This window comes from Cryptotermes secundus, unplaced genomic scaffold (assembly GCF_002891405.2).
Source record: "Cryptotermes secundus unplaced genomic scaffold, Csec_1.0 scaffold839, whole genome shotgun sequence".
NCBI classification, from domain to species: Eukaryota; Metazoa; Arthropoda; class Insecta; order Blattodea; family Kalotermitidae; genus Cryptotermes; species Cryptotermes secundus.
In genome coordinates this window covers 12482-31476 of record NW_019720576.1, presented here as the reverse complement: position 1 = coordinate 31476, position 18995 = coordinate 12482, and the positions used below count along the sequence as shown (strand labels likewise).

Genomic DNA, 18995 nt, shown 5'->3' with positions numbered 1-18995 from the left:
ACATGTTTGGAAAGGAAATACAGGTTAACATTCATAAAACAAAAAGGCAGACATGAATTTTATTTGCCAACATCTACTACACAGAAACAGCTCTTGGCAGCAGTGAAAAAGTAAATTAGTCACTCATTCATTCACTTCACAAAATTATTCAAATATCAAACTCTTAAATTATTTGGTTGTGGATCCAGAAGTCTGTGAATTCCCACAGATATCTAATTTGCTTTAATTCTCGTAGTGTGAAAATCCTCAAAACCGAGTTCTTAAATCCATTCTGAGTCTAAAATTTGCATAGGCTGGACACATGACTTTTCTTACAGAGTGTCAGTTTCCCAGCCATGACTTAACAGTAGCCATGCTCTTTAGAACAGAGACCCCTGTGCTCCACTGCAAATGTTAATGGTTGTCCCCATTGTAGTCATCAGTTGGCTTTCCCTTTCACCTTAACTAGAAAGCAGTCATTACAGTCCCTTTCAGCACCAGTACACCGAGCTTCCATAGATACAGCCTCACTATGGAAGTGAGCTTTCATGCTAAGTGCAATATAAATATTTATTAAAATTTTATTTATCATAAAGAAACAATAATTTACTTGATACAACTGAAGCCGGGATAGCATAGTCAGTAGTGACTAGCTACAGGTTGGAGTTTGAGTCCTGGTAGGGTCAAGAATTTTCTCCATGTTGTCCAGATCAACTCCGGGGTCCACCAAACCTCCTATTCAACGGGTACTGGGGGGCTCTTTCCCTGGGGGTAAAGCAGTCAGGGCGTGAAGCTAACACTCATCTCCAGCATGGCAAAGGTGAATAAAATGTGGATCTATACATCCACTCCCTCATATATCTTTATGGTGTTAATTAGTTAAGTACAGTGACAACTTTGCCTATTTTTCTTACCTTTATATTTAAATTCCACTAATATTTCACAATCCACTTAAGCACAAGAGATCACTGTAGGTCGTGGTGCAAGGGCCAAGAAGGCCCACCCTTATACATTCAACATCCCATTTTATGACTTGCAGCATGTGGATGGATGTTTACATCAGCTAGAGCTGAAACTGACCAAAGCAGATTTGTTTAGACAAAGAACATGGTTACAATCCTTGCCATTTTTTCGCCCAAACTAACATGCTGCTTATTTTTCCATGACCTTTAGATAGCCACCATGAATGAATACATCATTTCCTGTCACAGTTTGTTCGCAAAAGAACCCTAAAAAGAAATTTGTCACAGAAGAGTATACCTCTGCAAATAGTTATTGCACATGATTCCAGCAGCCTGAAGTCAAATGAGGGGAAATTACTTCCCGGATTCATGCACAATTAATGTCATTAACTGACTTGTTTCATTGTTGACTCAAGCCTATCATCTAAAGAAAAAGAAAAAATGAAAGACAAATGCTTGCCTCCAATAAATTATAAGCAAAGCGCTTCATAATTTTCACTTTCCTAGTAATATTTCTAGGGTGATTAAATTAAGAAGGTTCAGCTGGGCAGATATATTATGTGTAGAAAATATGATAACTCTATAAATAATTTTTGTTAAATCACTTGAGACATGGGTGTAGAATTATTATGGTGGGGGAGGGGGGGAAGAATGAGGGTGAGGAATGGAATTAACTGGCTCATGACAGGCCCAAAATGTGAACACAGTGGAAAATTATTAGGCTGATCCATAAGAGCAGGATCCTTCTTGAACAGCTGGAGCAGCTGTACCATGAAGTTATTTCACACAAAAAATGGTACAACCAAAATTAAAACCATGAGCTATATTTCTCTACACTGTACTGTGATATGTTACAAATTATTGGAAACTATGAGGAAGATCCACCTTTGGGCTAATTGGCACTTTGTAATGAAACATACAATTTTTATAAATATTGCCGTATCTGCTGACAGCCAGCACAGACAGCTGTTGCTTAAGAACAGCTCTGTAAACACATCCATTGCTAGGCAGTGGCTTGGCCGAGCTTACACAACACCAGAAGAACTGCTGAAGTTGTATTTTCAACACGGTCCACTGCAATGGCCACATAACACTGTAACGAGGTGACTGCAAGAAGAGGTATTCTCTGTGGGGTCCATCCCAAGGCTATATTTGCAGAACTGAAACCTGTGGCCGAGTTTGGAGGCAGGCAATCCAAGACAGTCCCATCTGTGGAAGTCCTGGGCCCTGGCTAGGAGACCTGTGGCAGAGCAGTAGTCTCAAGTCTGCGAATAGGAAATGCAGCCCTTGAGCTGTAAGGTCACGAGGAACAGCACTTCTTAGAAGGCTGTAACCAGGCAACACCTAGCTGAGTCATGAGACAGGTGCCAGCCAGCAAGGACCAGAGCCAAGGAACACCAGTTTGACCTTGGGTTTGAAACCAAAACAAACCTGTAAGATCATGTCAGTGGTTCATTCCTTAGCTCTGAACAATGAAATCGTTTATCATGGTAATGGTTTCAATACTATTTACGTTTAGATATGACTGTTTATGACCTAGTCAGCCAAATACAGTGCAGCTTTGTTTCGAAAACTGATGAGGAAATATTCATCGGTGCTTGCATATGAGTGCTTCCAGAGCCTTCAAGGAAGTGTGACGCATTCAAGGATTGGTTTTCAGTGATGAATTGTCAATTAGGAAGTCAGTGTCAGATTGTCTAATAATTCTTTATCAGTTGAAAAGTCAGTGCCAGACTGTCATAATTTCTTTGTATATCATTTTTATTTTGTGTCTTGGAAGAGGTATAAACCCAGTGAGTAAAAGGCATCTTTGCCACTGCGACTTTCAGTATCAGCATTCTGTTTGACTAGTATTATAATTACTTTGCATCACTATTTTGCGAGTATTACTAATAGGTGAGTGTGTCGCTTTGTCAATCAACATAATTTATTCGATTTTGCTAGAAACACCCCTCCCCCAAGATGAATATCACGGTCAGTAGCGTTTCTCATGGGGAGGCCAAGGTTATCTGGGGCCCATCTCAGTCGAATGGAGGTGAAACATTCACAACACTGGCCAACTAAAGGGAAACAAAGACATCGTGTGTTTTGCTAAATAAGAAAAGAAGCATGCTCTTCTATTGTAAAAAGGGTGATGTCACTCTGTGTGAGGTGGACTGCTTTGAGAAGTGCTACACGCGTCAGAGTGTATCATAAACTGTGAAGTGATGCAGTTCAAACTCGTGTACAGTCGGAACAAAACATTATTGCATATAGTGTGATTATATTTACAATATCACCATGATTCAAGTTTGAAGAAAAAACAATGGGTAAGTCCTTTGGAATTTCATAATTTCATGGTGTATAACGCGACAAATAACTTCACGCCGTATTTGATATAGCGAATTTTATTTCACATTCGCACTTGCAATCACCCAAATTACAATCTGACAATTACTGCCATCGGCAGTATCACAAATATTACACTGTAAATGCTGGTAACTCGTAACTCGCGAACTGATTCGGAACTAACTCGGAGGTAGCTCGAGGACTAACTATGAATAGCCTTCGCTGCTCCTTATGTAGCCTCGTTCGGACAATACAGAAAACGGACACATAACAGGCACCACTGTTGTCTGGTGCCGTCGTGCTAGTAACGCTGTGTACCGCTGTTACCACCATCGTCTCTCGCAACCACTCTTTACCTGCGCTGCCTAGCAACCGCGGTATCCCTTGGTGACGTCTCCACTATTGACTCGCGTTGCATAGCTACCAGGATGCTGGGACTCAGCTAACTTCAGCTCCGCTCGGCTCACTTCGGCTGGCGGGNTCGGGGTGGGGGGGGGGGGGTGTCATCCATAGCTCAACATGTCACAATATATAATAAAGATTATATTTTGCATCTCATGACAAAATAATCACAGTTAATTTTCATTTGTAAAAATTACTCTTTTGTGTACATGTAGAAAATTTGACTGTCTTTCAGGTTGTTTTTAGTTCATATTTCTATGTTACATAGAACGGAAAATATGCATTTTTTTTTCTGAAAGTCTGCAATGTTAATTAATTAGGGCAATTTAAATACCGGCCGCAGCAGGCTCTCAACAATTTAAAAGTCAGGTTAATCAGATTCTGAGCCACCAGAAGAAGCCATCTGGTCAACAATGTCCAATTTAGTGACAGTGGATCCGTCCCCTTTCATCTTAGAGATAATGTTTTTGGCTGGATTAAACACTCCATGTGTCTGATTATTGCAGATGTAGCAGCGAGTCGATTTCTTATAATGCGCTAGTGCACATTTCTCACAGAAGTAGTGCTGGCACCTGTAACACATCACACAATTATCACTGTTACTGCAGTGCCATACCTAATTTAGATTTGCAAAAGCACTGTAAATAAATACTTTGCAGATGTTTTCATTGGCTCTGACAGTCACTTATTACAGATACAAATCTACTGTTGTTGTGGAACTACCACCGTAGATATTACATTGCACAGAACACAAGTTTATTTTCCTTTGTATATCATTCACCATACCAAAAATTCTTTCATATAAAGGCTGTATATCGTAATGATATATCATACTCCATTCATTACTGTTTTGTATGACAGGCCATCCTTGAGAAAGCTAATATAGAGTGACTTTAGCTTTATGTAAAATTACATCATAACTGAAGAACTCTATCTTCTGGATTAAAATGCCATGTAGGTCATTGAAAGTCAACCCACAAATGCGAGAACCCCAATCCTACACACAGCATAACTGAAGACCAGTACACAGACATACCAATATTACATGTGCTCAAAAATTTTTACTGTAGACACCCATTTGAGCTGGGTCATGCACACAGACACAATTCCCTAGTATGCAGCTACTTTATGCACTTTGTGCAAAGAAAACATTACAATTAACAATTCAGTTGATGAAAGAGTTTGAGGATTACAAACTTGTAAATGAAATATGTAAATACAGGGTGGGGCGCAGAAACTTCCTCTTTTTGAAGGCGAATAAAAGAAAAATTATTGCTGATAGACAAAATTTATGTTTAGCTAATGAAAGAACATACTTTAAAGTTTTAAATCATGTAGTTTTAAACAAAATATCTTGAAGGTGGTGACCCCGGTTCTCTATGCACTGATGCAACCGTTTTCTGAAGTTCCCCTCTGCACATTTCAACATGTGCACCGGAATTTGGGCTGCTTCCTGCCGAATAACATTCTTCAGCTGAAGCAGGTTTGTGGGGTGATGTTTAAAAACCTCTGCCTTGAGGTATCCCCATTAAAAAAATCACAGGGCATTAGATCAAGTGAGTGTGCTGCCCACGGGATGTCACCTCAAAGTGAGATGAGCTGTCTGGGGAACTTTGCCCTTGAAACTGTCATCGAAGCTCGGGCTGTGTGGGCCGTGGCACCATCCTGTTGGAACCAGACACTTCCTAGATGCAGTTCTTCAAGAGCTGGTTCGGAAAAGTTTTTAATCATGTCCACATACCGCTGTGAATTGATAGTTGTTGTTGTTGTTATTGGAGAGGGTGGGTTTCCCCATGCACTTAGACCAGATATTGGTCCATTGTGCATCCCCCTGTGATATTCTACCAGTCTCTATTCCCTACCGGTACTGGTGCGTCCCATCAGTCCCGACTCAGCCAGCGAGTTCGGCCTCTACTGGCTCAGCGGTATCTCGATGCTTCCCCCATCTACCAGAGGCGTTAGAGACTACTGTTGGGTGGGAAATGTCCTGAATTTCGCTCAGAGGTCCCCTTGGGATATGAGGTTCTTTTACGTGCCGTAAAGCTATGACATGGGACCCACGGCTTAAAGTCCCTGCTGGAGGACTTGTTCCCTGAATTTTTCCACCCTTAAAAATTCCACGACCTTCGCCGGGTTTGAACCCGTGTACCTTGAGTCACTAGGTGCGAACATTACCCTTAGACTACGGAGGCCACTTGAATTGATAGTAACTGCATGATTGTCTTCTTCAAAAAAATAAGGGCCAATAACTACAACTCTGGACAACGCACACCATACTGTCACCTTATCACTGTGAAGTGGCCTCTAATGGAGCTCTCTGGGATTGTTACCACTCCATTAGCGCATATTTTGCTTGCTGACATATCCAGATAGGTGAAAATGTACCTCATCACTAAAGAAAACAAGTGCAGCAGGGGGTACAGTTTCCAATAACGTTTCGCACGCCGTTATTCGGTTCTGGAAATCACGTGGTGATAATTCTTGCACAACAACCATCTTATAGGGATGGAAATGAAGATGTTCATGAAGAATTCGGCGCATTCAATGACTGGATATGTCTAGGGCGACTGCATGTTTGCGAGCGGAGTGTCTTGGAGATCTCAAAATCGACTGTCGAACTGCCTCCACATTTTCTGGCATCGTAATGGTCCATTGTTGTCTTGATGGTTTTTTGATCACACTCCCAGTTGTCGTAAAGTTCTATACCCACAAAACAATCGATTTCTGGTCGGGAACCGGACCTCTGGGCTTAATTCCGAAGTGAGGACGGAACGCACGCTGCACCGCCACGTAGGAATGGTTATTCGAAAAATAGGCTTCAACAGCAAATGCACACTGCGCACTTTACCACCTCATGTTTCCTATTGAGGGGTATTAGAGAGAAACTTCTGTGACTGCTGCATTTGCCGAGCCTATCCTCACGTTTCTGCGACCTCCCCTCCCTTCACAATGCGTCTTCACAAAAAGGCAGTTTCTGCACCCCACCCTGTATAACCTCTGATGTTCTGCAACAGACATGCAAAATTTAGTCTCACTGAAGTTGTTTGCATGCTTCACATGAAGATACATGGGAGATTGGAGGTAAGTCTTCATTCATTCTCACCCTTGGAACTAGATGAAGGTGAATGATCAGCTTCATGCCCCATCCACTTTATCCTCAAAGGTAGCTTGACTGAATTAGAAAACTTTTCCTAGTACCACACAGCACCTACTTATGAAAGTGAAAGTGCAAAGGCTGAAAAATGAACATGTTCCCATCTCCAATTAATTGTTTAAATTATGCTGCTAGCAATTTATGCCACGTTCCGTGTTTCCTTCTATATTTCCCACTGGTTGTGAGTGAAGAAAAGCTTCACTGTTTCCACAAATAAGTGATCTTTCAACTATACGAATGTTATTTATTACCTCAAAATTCATCTGAATCAGTCACTCACTCTCAGCTGTCAAACACGCCTAATTCTGATGTGAAGAACAATGTTTAGCTGCATTCAGTTCTAGTTAATTTACATTCTATGAATTGCACTATGAAATTACTGGAAAATACATGAAAATCTAATTTTAATGGTCTTTGCAAATGTGCTTAAAGTGACTGCAATAGGAGAGGGATATTATGGCTGGCTGGCAATCCAATCATAAGTTTAATTTCTGAAAGTATATGACAGATTTCAGTGAAATCTGATACTGGGAATCCACACTATAAGATAGTGGAAAACCTTTAATTTGACTGATACTGGTCCAACATAACCCCTACTTTACATAAAGCTCAGTGACAATTTTCTGAAATGTAATATCATATGAAAAGACTAGTACTGAGAACCTCTAGAGCTCATTAAGACCTACAATTTCAATTTGAAACAATTCCTGACCTGGTCAAAATTTAATGAAAAGTAAAGGTATCCCTGTAACAGGCCATGGAGGCCCATAAGCTTGTGAAATGTTGAGGTTCCCACATTTTCTAGACAATCGGCTCATAAATGGCAGTAAGGTTGTCCTGGAAGGATTAGATCAATTCAAAAAAATCCAATGACCACATCGGGATTCGATCCCGAGACCTTCTGGCTTGTAGAACAGTGCCTCTACCGCATGACCCAGAAATTTAATGAAATAAAAGGAAAAATATATTTTTGACTGTTCTGTCATATCTGTACTGTTATCCACTCTTCAACAATCAATGAACATAGCGTTCAATACAGGATGTAAAATTTCGAGCAGTTCACTCTCGCAGCATCAAAGGTACCACAGAACACACAATGTGCAACTCACTTTGTCACAATAGGGTCCTTGAAAGTATTCCGGCAGATGAAGCACTTGAAAGGGAGATCATCACTATCTGAATCAACTTCATATTGGTGTGGATCATTGTCTGTCTCACCATACGTTCCTTCTTGCATTTCCCGTTCCAACTGCCACCCAAACTTGTAGTCAGAACGGTCATGCAAGAACTTACAGCTATCTGTTTATAATAAGAGGACAACTAGTCATTAAAATTTACCAACACTCAGAACTAATGAATTTTATTTTGTATTTATCAGAATAAAGTAAAAGGTAAAAAGGTAAAGCGATCCTTGTAACAGACTGTGGAGGCCCACTGGGTTGTGAGACACTGAGACTCTCATATTTTCAAGACAATCTGCTCACATATGGCAATGAGGTTGTCAGCCTTACATGCTGACTGCCCTTAACACCCCAGGAAGACTCCTGGTACTCATTTCTGTTAGAGGATGAGTTGATCCCAGGGCCATAGTGTGGCTGGAAGGATTAAGTCAAATGAAAGAAATCCACCTTATTGGGACTTGAACCTGCGACCTTCCAGCTTGTAGCTCAGTGCCTCAACCAACTACACTACTGCATGCCCTTATCAGAATGAAGTAGCATGTTTAACACAATCAGTGCTCAGAGAGTTAAAAAAAGCCAAGATTCAACTGAGAAAAATATTATAACACTATAATTGAGTCTGTTATTACTGTTATTAGCCCTTATATAAACATTAAAATTAATTAAATTCGCTTAGTGGGGGGTGGAGTCCAACTGGGTCCACTCAGCACGGTGGCCACTGATTGGCCTATTGTAGCCTGCCCTGGGAGATTATGATGAAGAATTTGGTGGAATGAAGATTGGCAGGGGAAACCGAAGTACTCAGAGAAAACCCGCCCTAGCACCACTTTGTCTACCAAAAATCCCACTTGACCAGACCTGGGATCGAACCTGGGCCACAGCGGTGAGTATATAAACATTAACTTTAATAACTAATTTGCATTTAAGTCTTCTGGACTGCTTAATGCCAGATATTAGATGAGAGACAAATTATTTGTGCAAGAAAGAGACCAAGTTTCTCTTGTGGAGAAAAATGTATGATCAGTGTTTTCAATCTCACCTCCAAACCCACAGAAACCAGTTTCCTTGTAATCCTTACAAATGTCAGGTTGGTAGTCCCACCGCACAGTAGTTCGAAGGTTGGCTGGCGCCCGGATAGGGCCTTTCCGAACCTGCACATAAAGGCAACAAGGATCTTAAGAAAATCCAAAGACAGTTATGATAACACAGAATATCAGTACATCTATAACTGAGTAATTCACATTAAGTTTCAATATAAGTAAAAGTGTCTAAAATTCACTGAAAGATGGAAATATGAATTTCATGTAATTATCTGAACAAAGCAAACACATATAGTGGAACTGGAAATTCAATGCTTGATGGGCTGGTTGACTAACTGGATGACTGGGTGGTTGCTGCTCTGTGTTTCTGAAAATGAACTTTTCTGGAAACACTCTGATCAGGAGTATAGGAAGGAAGTAAATCCAAACAGTAAAAATGATTGAAATCAATGATGAAACAACAAAGCAGTTGACTACTGAGATACGGAACCACAGAGCTGACAGACAAGTTATTCTACAGCCCCCTGCAGCTTCTCTGCACTCAAAAGAATACATTTTACGTCATTATCTTCAATATGACAATTTAAGTTTAACTTTTCCATTTCATAAAGAATGAGATACACAAGTTTTATAAAGAACAAGTCTGTCAAATTTAGTGGGTACATCAATTGAATGAATGTATGTAAAATTACCATGGGTCCAATTCATAAAGTGTAAACATCAAGGAATTTAGAAGTTGCAGGAGTTTTAATCAAAAATTCACTATAACTTCAATATAAAAGTGCATAAGTGTTATTTAATAATGAAACATGTTACAGAACTGATCAGTTTTTTTTTGCAAATTGAATGTACTTGTACATTTGAGCACAGTGTCACCAATCTCTTCAATTTCACTAATACACAGCACATGTGTGTGCGCATGTGTGCTTACACTTGTGTCCCCACATTTATTAGAGTATACCAGAACTTACAGATCTACACTGCTGTCCAAAAAGTATCTGACTTTATTTTTTTCCACTGTAAGTAATGGCCAAAGGGGTGATGAAATGGAGCGTAGTGGTAGAAGGGACTTTCATGCGCATGCGGGATTTTTTGCTGACTCGCAACACCACCGGATGCGTCTGTGGCTGCCAGATAGCGAAGTGGTGTAACGTGTGTTCACTGCATTCTCGTTTCGCTCAAGATGACAAAACGCTTGGAGCAACAATACTACATCAAGCTTTCTCAGAAACTTGGGGATACCCAACCAGAAACAATCTGCAAAATTCAGCAGGCTTTCAGTAATGATGCAATGGGGGGTCACTCAAATTAAAGAGTGGTTCAACCACTTTAAAGATGGCCATATGTCGGCAGACAGTGAGCATCATTCAGGGTGACTGTCAATGAGCCAAAATGCTGATGTCATTGAAAAAGTGTGGACATTGATCATGGAGGACTGTCGTTTGACCATCTGGGAAGTTGGTGATGAGGTTGGGATCAGCAGAGGTTCTGCAAACACAATTTTAACTGAGGATTTGGGTATGCAAAGAGTGGCAAAAAATTTGTGCCCAAGCTGCTTTCGCCGGAGCAGCAACAACTCCACCTTGAGGTCGCGCAGGACATGCTGGAGTGCACCAACAGGGAGCTTGATTTCCTGAAGACTGTGATCACTGATGAATGGATATGACCCAGAAACCAAGGTCCAGGCATCCAAATGGAAGCATCCAACATACCCAAGGTCCAAAAAAGCACGACAGGTTCGGAGCAATGTGAAGGTGATAGTTTTTTTTTATTACTAGGGTGTTTTGCATCATGAGTATGCACCACTAGGCCAAACTGTCAATAAGGAGTACTACCAAGAAGTCCTCCGCCATCTTCGTGATGCAGTTCAGCGCAAGAGACCGGAGCTGTGGGATGTATGCAACTGGCAGCTGCATCATGACACCGCCCTAGCTCATTCATCACACCTGATCCAGGGTTTCCTGGCCAAGCACGGCATTCCGCAAGTTCGCCAGGCTCCTTGCGATTTCTGGCTGTTCCCGAGATTGAAGACACCACTAAAAGGCTCCCATTTTGACAGCTGCAAGGACATCATACAGAACACAATGGCACAGCTCCACACCATCCAAAAGAAACCTTCCAGAATTGCTTCCAGCAATGGAAGGACCGCTGGGCTAAGTGTGTGGAGTCACAAGGGGTCTACTTAGAAGGGGATTAGGTAATGTAACCACCAAGATACAGAAGTCTGTTTTCCCAGCCCAAGGTCAGATACTTTTTGGACAGAGTAGTATAAGTTTAACAGATAACTGGAGGATCACACTACCATTCCACTGGAAGCATTTCCCTGTGCAGTGTCCCGTTTCTCAAAGTACTGGGCATAGTTGTTCATCCCACGGTACACTTTGTCATCTTCTTTTCCCTTCAGCTCCTATAGAGAGACAATATATGAAAGTGTGATCAGAATACTGGCATGGCAGTGAACTCAGACATGTACAAGAGACAAAAAAAACTGTTAATCTTGCAATGAATTTACTCCCTATAGCTAACACTGGTAGCAGCCAATGTAGGCTCAATGTCACTAATTCTAAAGCCCTTCGTTACACAGGACCCTCAGCCCATCCCATCCACTTCACATCCATACAACCAATCTCTTCAAGGTGCACCTTAAAGTACTCGTCCCAAATCCTTTGTCATCCATGTGGATGTTCTCCAACCAGAATTTTGCATGCATTCCTCAGCTCCTCTGTCAGTCACATGCCAAGTCCACTGTAACTTCCTGCTATAACAAAAAACAACTGGCATACCAAACCCCAAAAATAACAAAAAGAAAAACAAGCAAATATCCAAACAATATTATGTGACTTGTATGAATCATTATGTTCTTCATAATGCGACTTCTGAATTACGCATTATGTACTGAACTTATCAGCACTGTTATTCAATCATTTTCTCATTTCTCTGATGTCTTTGTTACAAAACTGGGTTGTAATGATATTTGTTCACTTCTGTTCGTCATTTATTTGAATTATGGAACACCACACGGGCATGTTCATCTTTCCCTTACTCCTCATCATACCAACATACTAATTTATCACTGCCCCCTAAAGAGAATAATAGCTCTGAACAGGTAGCACATTATCAAACCTCTGGTCTTTGAACTGGAGGCTTCATCCCTGGCACTACTTTGCCATTCAAGTAGCTCCTCAGTTATCCTCATGAGGCTGAGTAGACCCTGATCCAGACCCACTACTTCTCAGAAAATCTAGTAGTGCTGGGAATCGAACCCGGGAGCTCTGGCTCTGTAGAACGTTTAAAAATTAGTTTATATATCTCCAAAACAAATATCTGTATGAGGCATACCACTCAACTATAGGGTAGTGAATTTTGTGAAGAGAACTAGAAGATTTAAGTTCAGTCTCTGGAGCTTGTTTGCATATACCAGTGTTCCGCAACCTTTTCCTACTTGCGGCACATGATGAAGTAAGTATCCATGACTCAACACGGCACACCAAAATGTTATTCCCCTCAAAAACGCATGATATCAGACAATTAATATAAATACGTAACGTGATCAACTTATTACTATATTATTATTTTATTATCATTAAACAGAAATCGACTCGTGCATTTATTAACAATTAATGAACTTTAATTCACTGTAGAGTGTAGAAAATACACTTCTATTACTATTAAAGTAAATGCAGTAATTCTACTCATGCCTTCAATGTGATATTTGCGCCTGTGTAGCTGCACACAGGCGACTGATCCGTGGTGGAATCGTTGACAATGCAAGTCTCATTTCTTCATCGATGGATTTGAGCCACTCCCTCTTTGATGTCTTAATTTCAGTTAATGTCGAGAAGCCCAGTTCACACAAATATGTAGTTGAAAATGGCAATAACACATTAACTGCCATCTTGGAGATAGCCGGGTATCCACTCCTTATTGCCAACCAAAACATATCCAAAGGCACTTCGAGAAGTTTTAGTTTCAATGTTCTGTCTGCTTTTAAATCTGCGAGTTCCTCTCGTATATTAATCAGATGATGTTCTGAATTCACAACAAATGGATCACAAACCCAGTCAAAATCTTGTACACTCTCTCCAAAATACTTATTGAATTTCTGCTGCAGCATTTCTAAATGTTCTTTAATTGTGTCCATCACCACTTTATTGCCGTCAGCAAGTGGCCATACAGTCGGGGACATCTCAAACGACCCATCTGTAATTCTCTAACTAGCAACCAAAATTTGCGAACTACTTCAGAGCACAGCTGTGATAGAACAAAAACAACTGTAAAACGCAGGATCTCTACTCTTCAAACGGAAGAAGTGACACTATACCGACTTATTTTTGAAATATTTATAATTTTAAATGAAGTCCAACAATCGGTGGGTGCATCGTTACGGGAAGAAAGTCATAAAGTTGAAGAAGCTCGAACTTCTAACAAACAGGGGCAAATACAAAACAGCGTTATAAAAGACAGGAAAACCCATGCTAATCCCTGCAGTTTTAGGGAAAAGCACGTACACAGAACATATGGCAAGCATATCAGAGAAGCTGCGTAGATGCGAGAATAATAAAAATTAATCAATAATGAGAACTATGATATAAAAAAAACTGTGAGTAAATAATTTACATTTAATTTCTTAGAATACAATATTAATGTAAATAAAAAATCACAGCATGTAATAAAGAATAAACAAGCATCATCTTATTTAATCAGTGCAGTGGCTGAGAATAAAATACAAGCATATGAAACTTGGTAACTGGGATAAAAATAAAACGAATAAAATTTGACAATTAATTTCTTACAATAGGTAAAAGTTCACGTAACACCTTTCACCTTGTGATGGCACACCGGTTGCGGAACACTGGCATATACGAGTATATTAATCATGATACCTTACTATGTGTATGCCTTCACTTTATGATACCATAAGCCCACATAATGGACACTGCGGCTATGGTAACATCAAACATGCTGGATCCTCTGGATATTTGTAATTCCACCAGGGGAGCCCATGTTGAAATTTACTGAAAGTTATATACTCAGAAAAAACTTTGATAGTTTGCCTTTGTAGTGGTGTAACCCATAAATGTGTATGATAAAAGCTTTCTGAGAAATAATTATTTTATTTTGGATACCTTTCATCTGGAAACCCTGTATATGCCAGGTACCTATGATCCACATTAATGCTAGATAAAGACATGGCTCTGTCACTGAGCCATACAGACACACTTTTGTTTTTCTTTTCCCTGCTCTTTTCCATTAAATAATTCCACCCAATGTGACTGAATGTTCCATCTCACATAAATTCCAGGAAGCACAGTTCAGAACAAAGTTAAATGAGTCTTGTCTACAGGGTGCTTAGTGCACATTAGATTACTGAGTTTCTCAACTTTGTCCACTAATAAGTATTCTAAATGAACTCAATATTTTAGAAACTGGATCCTCAGGTGAAAAGGTGGAGAGGCAAATACTCAAATTGGGCCAATTATTAAGAGCTAAGGAAAATCACTGGACCAATAAGACACAAACAGATCCAATTTCGATAACACTGTGTTCTTTCCAGATATTACTCGTAGACGATGGATAAAATCCAGAAACTGAGAAATCCTAAGAATCAGATGTACAGAAAACAGTAATGACCACATTTTTCCTTTCAGTTTCTGACTTCCATTTAGTAGCGGTAATATTACATTTTTTTTTATTTCTATACTGTTGGAACCAGAGAACTCTTCAAATCAGGACTTGCAGTAACAAATTTGGGGTTTGCCATGTGAATACATATAAACAACATGCTTGTAGACATGACTAGATAAATGCTTCATCATATAAAATTTCAATCACTTCATACCTTATTAATCCTCAAGGCATTCTCAAATATAGCTTGTGCATCCTTCTCTGCTTCTGTCTCAATCTGCAGCACTGCTGTTGCTCCCATGTCAGATGGCCCTTCCCTGCCCGTAGTTCGTTTAGACTTGTAAGAGACCATCACATCGTCATCACTGCTGCCACTTGCACTCTCCACTGCTTTAGTCTTCCTCACTGTGTTTGTCTGCACAAAACGGTACTCCAAGGTTTGAGCAGGCACATAACATTTGGGGTTGACACATCATAGGCCTTTTAAAGCCTGGCAACTTTTCCTAAACAGCTTATGTATTCTCAAAATTTTGCACACAGACAGATATCCTACAGCTTATGAGAATGGTCATCACAAATCCAAATTCTTGGCTGGGCTGTAAGTGGGTGATAACATTGAATTCATCCAGTATATTTTATGCTCATTTTCATTATTTCACCAGTTTCATTGCCTTTAATTTTCACTGAAAATTTCAGAGAAATTTACTCCCTGAATATTCAGGGGAGAATTACCCTGGAGGAGGAAGCAATATATTACACTGAAATGTCACTGAACACACACTCTCCACAATTACTGTGACAAGGACACCAAATCCACATTCTGGGTTTTCCTTTGTCCTGTTATTCAATTGCCAACTAGTGTGTTAAACAGCATTGTGTTGAGAAACATGTAGGCTGGAAAAATGTGTCTAAAGTGATGTTATTCTCAAGAACAAACATTTCTCTGGTTTTCCAAAGGCAGACAGGAAGAAATGGGATGAGGAGCAATGCTCAGTACTTCCAAATCTGTGATGCAATATCTAATTTTGTATATACAGCGAGTGCCCTCAGATGGTTCTAGAACTGTTAACTTTGCCCTGTGATGAGTCTGGATTTTGAATGAATTTTATCAGTTGTGAGTTGGCTTAGGCTGTCGATTAGGCCAGTGAAGATCAATTCTGGGCAGATGGTGGATTCATAAGTCTTCAGAGACGGAGCCTGTGCCACTGTGATCTAGGAACTAGGTCAATGACAAAATTTACAGGCCTCCTTGACATATCAGTAACTACCACAAGTCACTGTCAGTTTCTAACTTACCAATCAGTGAATTCACATTCATAAGGGAACTTATCCCTTTATGGTGATTATCATTTGCAGTGGATGGATCAAAGTCCCATCTGTGGGAAGAATGACCATAACCCATAAACAAAAAATGGAAAATAAAACTGACAGTAAAAATAAAACAATAATCATGTAACTAAAATAAAATTATGAATAAATAAACCTTATACTGCTTTCATCTGGCTGACATATTCACATGGGTAACTCAGGCTACTTCTTTATAGGTTAGGTTAGAATTGGCATACTACACTATCTGCTTGCCCATTCGGGAATTCTCAATTAGGTTTGGGGCAGAATATGGTCATCTTCAGTTAACACCATGTAGTTTAGATATACCCCAATGTTTCAGAGGAACATATAGCCACTACCTTCTAAGGTAACGACTAAGCCACACAAGAAACAAGCAGCATACAAACCCTACCATTTTCTTCTTGCTTGGCTACCAGTCATTGAAGCATCTGTGGCTAGTGAAGGGTATCACTACCAACAGAACTGCTGGAAGACTTGACAGGACTATAAGGAAGTACAATGTAGTCAACAGTCTGAGTGAAACAGTGGAAGATGTGGTTGGAAATTAATGGGACTTCTTCCCATGGCCCCAGTACAGTAAACAGATGTCACCTTATGCTATGCCATCATGCTTTTGTATATTTATCCTTCTTTAAATAATTCATAAATTTAAAAATATTTTTTAGGGTGTGAGCCTCAGGCGATCTAGTAGTCTTCTCAGATATTACTCATCTTGCGGTGATCTTCAGATCACAAAGATAGAGCCCAAAGTGTTTAACGATTTGGCTTACTCAAGAGCCATTCCTCATACCAGAACAAGAGTGGACTGTATCTGCTATGGTTTGCTTTCAATATCTGGTAATGTCCTAACTGAAAATATGTATAAATGTTGCTGTCACTAAACAATGAGCCAGTGAAAAGAGTTAACTACCTGTTTGCAATAAAGCACTAGGCAAACCACATATTTCAGAATCTTAAGGAGAATCAAGGGCCTCCACAGCAGTTCAGTGCTAATGTGGATCCTGCATTCTGCGAGGGGTGTACTGGCAAAATGTTGAATAAACTCACTACCCTCACCATAGAGGCAAAGTGACTACCCATAACATATGAAGATATTATGCTAGATTCTGGATTTGAAGCTCTCACAGTGGTGATTATAACGAGTATGGTCATATGGATTGGAACACTGTGTAGTAGAGAAAAAGCCTAACATTTCAGAGGAACGTCTAACCTGCATCTGCTGGTTTCTTGCTTGGATTAATGCCCGGCCCAGAAGATGGAGGGGATATGTTCCTCAAAGCCGTTGTGCTCTCTCTGACCTCCGCAGCTTCTCATCCCACAAAATAGTACTGTTTATATTCACCAATGACAGAACCTCAAATCCAAGACTGCGTTAATTTTACATTGGCGTATTTCGCCTCGCATATGCATATCCTCGAAGTTCTTGGTTCCGTTAGGTTATATTACACTAGGCTGTGCAGTCAATCGATCATAAAATTACCTTCTGTACTAAAGGATTATCTTTAGCTCTTCTATCCTTCTTCATAACCATGGTTTCGTCCTCACTGCTTGCTGTAACATGTTTATTAACACTGAATTAATTTCGTCGTTTATTTACATGTAGCAAATTCCATGGATTCAAGGTTGGTCAAAACTGGCAACTGGATGTAGATTTCATGAATGAAATCGATTTTGTTGCAAAAAGGACTTAAATCATTTACATCTACCTAAGCTGCTACGAATTTACTAAAGGTTAAAATGCAACATCCATTCTTCTGATATTGCCACAATATCATACAATATATCGCAAACAGGGAAATTCACCATATACGTACGGTTTTCTTCGCTCCCTTTCCGTTTTCTGGTGGACAACTGACTTCTTTTAGCCCTTTTTTTAAAAACAAAACTGCATGTAACTTTTTCCTCTTCCATGTTGTTTTAGTTTTTAGACTGCAGAATTGCTTCACAATCGGATTGCCTGGTAATATAGCCACCAGGATTTCTTTTTCCATTCTGCCATCTACTTCCCTCGCTCAGGCATCTGCTGTAGTTACAACCGATAGCTCAGTCGATAAGAAGATGAACTACTACCGTACTAGCCTAAAACGCGTGCCTACGTGCACTAGGACCGCCGAATTCCAAGTTCACAAAATAGTGTCACGTGTTGGGTGTGTCACGCGACAAATTATCTCACGTAGGTCAAGGATGTAGCGAATATTTACTCTCCTTCGCTTTTACGCTTATACAATCCAGTATCTCAAATGCTGTTCAACTATCGCTTGGCGAATGCTGGGCTCCAGTTCCCTTCAACGGCGACTGTCTCAAGACTTCAACTTATACTGAATGTTATATTTTAGCGTCCTGTTGCACTGATTTAAGTCCATGATTTATTTAATCGTCTTGCAGTGCATACATTCATTTATCTCCTTCTTTCCCTCGCACTACATGTTTCGGCATAATGAACATGGCATGCAATGAACTGGTTTGACGTGGACAAGTAAGCACCTGAAGATGGCATTATTATGCCGAAACATGTAGTGCGAGGGAAAGAAGGAGATAAATGAATGTATGCACTGCAAGACGGATTAAATAAATCATAGACTTATACTGAATACTCAATACTGGCTGAATAGTGTTCCTGCTCCTTATATAGGCTCGGCACAGACCACATATTTGTTTATTTCGTCTCTATAGATCATTGTTACATGATATAGGACAAGCCAGTTACTGTACATTGGCTGATTACAATAAGAGAATAAAGTTACAATACTTACAATTGTTTACAATAGATTACAATAGTTAAGAGTTCGTATAGTGTGAGGTGGAATCCATATTAGGTCCCCTCGGCACGTCGTCTTCCATATGTCCTATTGTACCTGTACTGGTGATAATGCTTATGAAGAATTTGATGGAATGAGGATTGGCAGGGAAAACCCAAGTACTCGGGGAAAACCTGCCCCAGCGCCACTTTGTCCATCACAAATCCCACTTGGCT

General features: G+C 40.1%; 1 protein-coding gene across 1 annotated transcript; it reads right to left on the bottom strand.

The window, feature by feature from the left end:
* Positions 1-3950: 3950 nt before the first annotated feature.
* LOC111869670 (E3 ubiquitin-protein ligase RNF113A) lies at positions 3951-18051 on the bottom strand. Its single transcript, XM_023861365.2, has 7 exons — positions 17836-18051; positions 17502-17572; positions 14886-15086; positions 11349-11453; positions 9046-9157; positions 7935-8124; positions 3951-4243 (listed from the first exon to the last, which is right to left on the bottom strand). The coding sequence occupies exons 1-7, from the start codon at positions 17930-17932 to the stop codon at positions 4042-4044; spliced, it is 978 nt and encodes a 325-aa protein (XP_023717133.1). The 5' UTR covers positions 17933-18051; the 3' UTR covers positions 3951-4041.
* Between the last annotated feature and the right edge of the window lie 944 nt (positions 18052-18995).